At 40.8% G+C, this 7,868-nt stretch overlaps 1 protein-coding gene across 4 annotated transcripts in view; it reads right to left on the bottom strand.

Moving 5' to 3' along the window:
• Positions 1 to 443: 443 nt before the first annotated feature.
• Positions 444 to 7,868, bottom strand: part of PTPRC (protein tyrosine phosphatase receptor type C) — a 294,186-nt gene continuing 286,761 nt past the window's right edge. For all 4 annotated transcript variants that reach the window (XM_033916186.1, XM_033916189.1, XM_033916188.1 and 1 more), the window contains one exon: positions 444 to 4,126. In XM_033916186.1, the coding sequence (XP_033772077.1) occupies positions 3,839 to 4,126 (288 nt within the window). In that variant the 3' untranslated portion in view covers positions 444 to 3,838. The remainder of the gene's footprint in view (positions 4,127 to 7,868) is intronic.

Genomic DNA, 7,868 nt, shown 5'->3' with positions numbered 1-7,868 from the left:
ATCCCTACCCTGTAATGCCCTAATCCCGCCCCCCAATCCCACCCTAGACCCGCCCCTTGCTGCTTGCTCTTGTCGGGCATGGAGGACGTGCACGCATGCGCGAACTTCCTCCCTGTCCGACGCGATTTGAGGAGGCTTTTCAAAACCCAGACAAAGTGTCTGGTTTTGAAAAGCTGTCCAGACATATCATCAAAAGAAGAACATGTCCGGGGAAATCTGGACGTCTGGTAACCCTACCAAAAGTCCCAGTTTGGTCAGCTTCTAGTTGCCTAAAAGTAGGTGCAACTCCCAGGATAATTCTATAATGAGCCCCTGTGCATAGATAAAACAGGTTTACAAAATTACCTCCCTTATAGTACAAGTACAAGTCTTTTATAAATGACTAACTTTTGCATACTTTGCACGTATTGCTTTGCGTACTTCATAATAATTGCTGCTTTTGGTATATGAAATGAACACACATTTATTTTGATTTTAAAATATCACAACACCAATAAGAATACTGTACCACTATTCAAATCAAAGCAAACACTTGGGTTCCTGTTACTAAGGTGCACTAGCGTTTTTAGCGTACGCCTAACCCGCGCTAAACGAAAAATACTAACGCAAGCTCTATGGAGGCGTTAGCATCTAGCGCACGCTGAAACCGCTAGCGCACCTTAGTAAAAGGAGCCCTTGGTTTATTAACATATTAAACAAGCTGATAAAGAGAGAGCATGCTAACCAAACGGGAAAAAATGGGCATTAATGTATATAACATTTAATTAGCTTTTTACACTGATTGTATCAAACTTTTAATGAGTAACTTATTGTAATGAGTAGGGCTAGCATCTGGCCCATCAAATGGTTCACATTTAATTGGAAATGCTGCAAGGACTCTTATCAACCACCCAGTTTTGATACACTTCTATCTTTAAATCTTTTCTGCCCTTGTTCCTTCTTCTTATCTCTTGCTAGAAGCTTTCATGCACTCTTGACTGCAGGAATATATTTTCAGGTCACCCACATTAGAAACCGGGGCATCTGTGCCTTTGAAATGCTAAATTGCAAAACATTTCTAAATATTCTTTAGCGTGACTAGAGTTTGAGTGGGAGTGGGAGGTGCAACCATGCCCCAGGGGGCTCTCACCTTGTCCAAAACTGAAGAGGATATCGCCTGTGTTGGGGTCACCTTTCAAATTTCTGCCTTGGAGCTCAACATCCCTAAGCACCAGACCTAAGAGTGACAAATCTATTGCAAGTAAAATATTATTGCCGCTCCAGAAGGGCTTGAACATAATTGCTGCCATGAACAGTTCAAAGTCTGATATACTGACTTATGGAAACATCACTCTTCCTTCTGCTTTTTCTCATCTATCCTGGTCTTTTTTTTTTAATGGTGGGAGTATAACTAAGGTTTCACTTTTGACTTTCTGTTCTTTTTCAGTATTTATATGTATGCCAAGTGAAATATAAACTTTTATCTCAGACCTGCTTAGAAGAGAAGAGAAAAGAAAATCATTCTAATCTCATTTTCTTGGCCTTCTAGTTTTCTAATGATTAGAACAGTAGTCTGGGAACCAGGGAAGCCAGGGTTCAAACCCCACTGATTCTCCTGGTGATATATTGGGTTTTTTTGGGAATTTATATACCGCCTATCAAGGTTATCTAGGTGGTTTACAATCAGGTACTCAAACATTTTTCCCTATCTGTCCTGGCGGGCTCACAATCTAGCTAACGTACCTGGGGCAATGGAGAATTGAGTGATTTGCCCAGGGTCACACGGAGCAGCACTAAAAACGCAATTGCCTCAGGGTTAAACCTAGATTGTGTCATATTATATAGGCTATACTCCCCTTTAACTGTGGTCTAAGGAAGGAGGTATAATTATGCCGCATGGAATTGTTTGGATTTATTTTAACATTATTCTACTGTATTTCTGTAACAAGAAGTTAATTTTCTTGTAAAATTTGCTGAAAATATAAATAAAGAATTTTAAAAAAAAACCCACAAAAAAACCTAGATTGTGAGCCTTCCAGAGACAAGCATAAACTAAATTCAAAATGTCTTCCCTATTCTCGATCTGGGGCTATTTTGGTCACTTCACTAATGGGGATGGGAAGTTTCTCGAAATACCTTAGGTGGCGATTCTATAATTGGGCACCTCCATTTATGCGTACCTGATACCACACGGTGAGAGCCTATGATATAGTGACATCTGAGTGTCCAGGTTCAATTATATAATATCAGCACAACCAGGTATTGGTGTGCCTTCCATATACGAAAGTCATAGACCCAGTGTAACTGCAGTCAGTGTTCTGTATGTTACGTTTTTGCAAGCTGCAGTCCCTACCCACTGTCCAGTCGTTCTCCCCTGTGCATTCACTTACTATGCCACTTCCACACACCCTTACAGAATAGTGTTTAGGTGCTCCGTTAGAGCACATGCACAACTGCTAGTATTCTGTAATCTTGAGCGTGCAAGGAATGTGTAAATGTGGGTCCTTACGTATAGACCTACCCTTCACTTAATGTTTGTTCTTTATATCTTCAGAGACTGTTCTTCTATAGTCCAAGGCCAGGTCATTGGAAGAACATTTCTAGGGATGTATATTCATTAGCGTGCAATTGATTTACTTGCTTGTCTTTAAAAATTGAATCCATACTACATCTATTTAATGTACATTAACTTACTAACCAACATCTTAAGTCAATGAACAAACGTTAACAATTTCTAACACATGTCAAAGAAAAATTCTAGCAGAAATGCGTGAACTGAACAAATATTTAAAAATCAGGAAAGTCTGAAAATGATTCTAAAAGAAACCAAATTTTTTCTAGGCACATCCTTTACAAACATTTTCTTCTCTAGTTTGCTTTCTTCATTCTCTAGTAAAGGTTCTCATAATTAATACAAGTAACCGGTTTTTCAGAAAGTGTTTTCCAGAAGTAGAACCTCAGAAAACCACAAATTATCAGCCCCTCATATTATGTAATTTATCTTGGTTGCTAATTTGAAACAACTGAGAAACCAACAGAAAAAGTGATCTTCATGAATATCCATTGACTTGAGTGACTGCTGGGCGTTGCTCTTTGCATTAAATAATGCCATTATTTTTCCATTGAAAAATTAAATTACATTTACAGTCTAACCTTGCTATGCAATGGCAGTGTCACAAAAATGTTCTATTAAGTGCATCGTGATACAAATCAGGGGAGTGGGGAAGTGATGTCTGCAGCCCTTTACCTAACAGAATAATTTTGCATTAAATGGGTTTGCATGGAAGGCAGCAAAGATCTTTGTTCTTCAACTCCAGAAGCCTCGTAAGTAGTCAGAAGGGGAAACGCCACGAGATGCAGCAAAATGTTCCAGAACTGCCACCTTAAGAACATGTTCCACATTGAAGTGTGAATCTTTGCAGGTGAAACTTCATAATTCTTTCATTATAAAGGCAGAGAAATACTATATCTCCTTTGCTTTAGGGTCTCTCTTGTTGCTTGCAAGAAAAAATAAGCAAAACCACTGTATATAACACTGGCATTGTCAACCATCCCAGATTCTGACAGTGCATCAGTCACAAGCATTAGACAATGGAAAGAGGCCATATAAAACGTATTAAAAATGTTTTTTCCAAAAGCATAAAAGGTAAACTTGAATAACATTATCATGTCCACTCTTCTGTGCATTACATTCATTCACTTGCTATATTTCAAGCCCTTGTACTGAAATATTGTGTAAGCGCTCTGTTACAGCCCTCCATACTGTTCAAAGCATGAACACAGAAGCTACTGTACCACTGAAAACCTGAAACAATATTCTCTACTTGTATTTTCTTCAAGGTTCCTTGGAATATCCAATTTAATCTATTTTCAGCAGGTTCTCGGTGGAACTTGGCATCAAAGGACCATTGGCAGAACCTTCCGATTCCTTTGTGCTGTTTATAGAGTTGGAATCTTCAGCAATATGGTTGTCCTTGCTGGGCTTTGTGGCTGGGTTGGCAGCACCGGTAGAGTCCGCTAGTAGGTCCTGCTTGGCAATCTCATTCTCCACAACAATGGCGTCTTCCTGGTGACTGCTTTTCTTTGCTTGCATAATCTGAGCTGGGAAAGTGCTAGCTATTGTATCATACAGGAACTGGTAATTCTCCTAAGGGAAGAACATATAACTAGTTAACAACTTAGTTCACCACTGTACTTATAGAGAAACATAAATAGAGCCACAGAATGGAGAAAGCTGCCTGTATTCTCAATCGTCATTACAATATAATGTTCTGGGACAGGCATATTGAGGAGCCTTAAGGTATGCAGGTATGAACGAATGTTAGTGGAGCAAAATGGTCAGTTCCGGGCATTTAATTACATCTGGAGCCCATTGGATATGTTTGTTAAAGACCATGGCAGTATATGATGGTTTTTTTTATTTTATTCAGATTATTTATTGTATTATTCATATTCTTTATACACGTCCAGGAGGGGTAAGGGGGGAGGAAGTTTGGGTTGTTTTAAGAATTAGATATAGTATGAAAGTGCTGTTTGTTTGATTTTATTATGATATTTTCTTGCACTTTGTATAAGTTATTATATAAAATCACTAAAATTATAATTTTTTTTTTTTTTTAAAAAGGTGTGTAGATTCTATGTGTGGTCCAGGGTCATTAAGGCTTGAGAGGTTACAATATAAGAGATGAGGTACTTCGAGAAGTGGGGCAGTTCTAGTTTGGTTGTAACCACATGGGAGGAGATGAAATGAACAGTTATTGTTAAAAATGCCAGGGAGTGTCCCACTTGTGTTTTTATTGCTGAAATGCAGCTTCACTGGAAGCTGGTGTAACTATGGACCAGGATTTCTTTGGATTAAAAAAGTTTGACCATGTAAGCTCTTTTTATGTGCAACTTCATTGGCTCCCTTTCGAAACTAGAGTTATTTTAAAATTCGGCTGCATTTGTTATAAAGCACTCTTCGGGCTACAATCATCATACTTATCCACCCAACTAAAATTATTCTCATCAAATAAGAACACAAGAAACTCGGGTATGTTTATGTACCCTGCTCTGAAAGCCTGTCATTTTAAAAGTTTCTTAGACAAAACTCTGGCTTTTCAAGTGGGGAAAATGAACTCTTGGCTGTGTCCTCTAATTGCCCAATCCCAATCTTACCTTGAGTTCAGAAAATCAATAAAAACTTATTTGCTTGGCAAACTTATGCGATGATTTTATATTATATTACATTGTACTGCATCATATTGTATTTCATTGTATTGTATTCCACTGAATTCTACTGTATTTTGTGTGTTTGCTGATATGTCTCAGTTCTCTTGCTGTGAACCACCCAGAACTTCCAGTTGGGCAGTATATAAGAAAATAAATTATTATTATTATTTTAAAATCGATCCTTGGGGCACACATAGCTAATAAGGTTTCCAGGATATCCACATTGGATCTGCATGCTTTACCGCCATTGTATGCAAATCTCTCTCATGCATATTCATTGTGGCTACATGTGTCCAGAGGACTGGATTAAGAGCTACGGCAATGGGCTATTCTATAATACTACAAGCCAAGCATGCTGGTAGGGTAACTATTTTATTGAGAGCTGGCACACATAGTTCACACATTCTGGTAGACACCACAGGGGAAGCTGAACATTGCCAGTCAATATTCAGCCAGCAGTTGTCAGTGGTTTTTTAAAACTTAACTGCTGCAGGCAGAATTAGCCCCAGATATTCAATGACGAGCTCTGGCAGGGCACCAGCATTGAACATCAGGGGCTAATTGGACTTCTACTGGTAGGTGAAGCTTAAAGTACATTCTGTTCTCCCGATCCCCCCTGAAGTATACAAACAGTAGTATAGCGAGGGCGACTGGTGCATGGGGCAGTGGTGCTCAGCTCCTACCCTCTTCCCCACCTCCCGCCGCGCCCCTTCCCCATACCTTTTGAATTGTGGCATGAGCAATGAAAAACTTTCCGCCTGCATCAGAATCAGTGTCAGAGCTCTCTCTGATGTCACTTCCTCCTGGAAGTGACGTCAGAGAAAACACCGAAGCCAACACAGGCCACAAGTTTGTCACAGTTAAAAAGATACAGGGAAGGGGCACGGACACACGCACGTGACAAAGGGAGGAGTGGGAAAGGGTTGTGATGGCACACTGAAGAAGACTGTGCCCGAGGCAGACTGACCCCTTGCACCCCTCCTCACTACACCACTGTACACAAGATCCCCTTCCGATTCCTGTCCTTCTTTACTACTCCCCAGAAGCTCACAGCCTCCCCCTCTCAAAAGACTGTCTTAATTTGATCTGCCAAACTAGCCAGGCACCTGTCTGAACATCAGCTGGTCACAGTATTCATTACAGGAGCACGAACATGGGCAAGCATTGAATATCCAGGCTCAGTTCAGGCCGTGGCTGTGAGCAGTCTGAAAACGTCTACCCACTATTTACCAATGACGTAGTAAGGGTGGAGTGGTCTGCCCCGGACGGTGTCTTGGTAAGGGCACAAGCACCCATCCTTCTCGCTGACCCCCCCCCCCCGGCTCCTTCCCCACTCCCCCTCTTCCTGGAAACGTGCCTAGGAAGTAGCATTAGAGGACGAGCCGATGCTGGCATGACAGCCACTTGGGGGGTTGCTGCTTGTACCAGGAATGTTACAGAGGTACAGAGGAAGGGAAATGGCACACACATGGCAAGAGGGGGTGGGGAAGGAGTGTATGGAGATGGGAGGCATAGAAGAGGGTGGGGAGGGGCACCTCTAACCCTCGCTACGGCACTGCTGTTGACTGATAATTACTCCCAAACTTCTCAGCTTGCACAATGTCTCTTGCTCTGATCACTGAATCTTGCATTTTGGTTTTTCAGGTGATTCAGTGAGCAAAAATAAGCCCTAGTTAATATTGATCCCCGAATGTCCCCGACACTCCCTGACTCTAACACTAGTGCTGCCTGATTTACTGAAAAAAATTGGACTCATCGATTCAGCAATCCTCACCCCTGCTACTTTAGGAGGCCTTGGAGCGGAGGTATGGTGGGAGGGTTGGTGGGGGTTCTGCTGCACAGGGGGATGGGAGGGAGAGATAGAAAGATGCTGCACAAGGGGATGGGTGAGAGGGGAAGAAAGGAAAGAGGAAGAATTGGGGTGGTCTTATTTTTTCATGTTGAACATGAAAAAATAAGACAACCCCCAAAAATAAGCCCTAATGCGTTTTTTGGACCCAAAATTAATATAAGACACTGTCTTATTTTCGGGGAAACATGGTAATATATAGATCAAGAGGAAATACTGATTACTTTGGAGAGATATTGCAGGATAATGCTAATATCTTGAGTGATTCTTTAAAGCAGTGTTCTTCAACCTTTTTACACCTATGGAGCGGCGGAAAAAAAAATTATTTTGTGGACCGGCAAACTACTAGGACTAAAATTTAACGCGAGCTCGGTCCTCGCAAACCATCTGATCCCATCCGCACAAGCCTCAGTTATGATTTTATACTGAATGTATTTTATTAAAATATAAAAAGAAACAATATTCTGTACAATTGTCATTTTATAAATACAAATAATACAGAGCAAGGATCAACAAAACCCCTGTCTCCCCTCCCCTTCACATATATCCCCTCTACTATCAAGAAAACTGAATAAGCCAAATTATTACAGAATGCTACACAGAAATATCATGCTAACAGAATACCACAGTCACACATAGCAGGAATAGGGTTAGGGTAGTGCAACTAGGGCAACTGCCCCCCTGGTCAGAGAGAAACCTAAGCCACTGCCTGGACTTTGCAGTACCCAGTTATGTCTAACACCAGCTCTAGCAGGATATATATTTCAAATCTGATATATTCTAATCACAAAATAGAAATAAAATTATTTGTTTCTACCTTTTTGTTGTC

Source organism: Geotrypetes seraphini, chromosome 12, assembly GCF_902459505.1.
Source record: "Geotrypetes seraphini chromosome 12, aGeoSer1.1, whole genome shotgun sequence".
Taxonomy (NCBI): domain Eukaryota; kingdom Metazoa; phylum Chordata; class Amphibia; order Gymnophiona; family Dermophiidae; genus Geotrypetes; species Geotrypetes seraphini.
The sequence above is the reverse complement of the archived record's forward strand: the minus strand, read 5'-3'. Positions and strand labels throughout refer to the sequence as shown.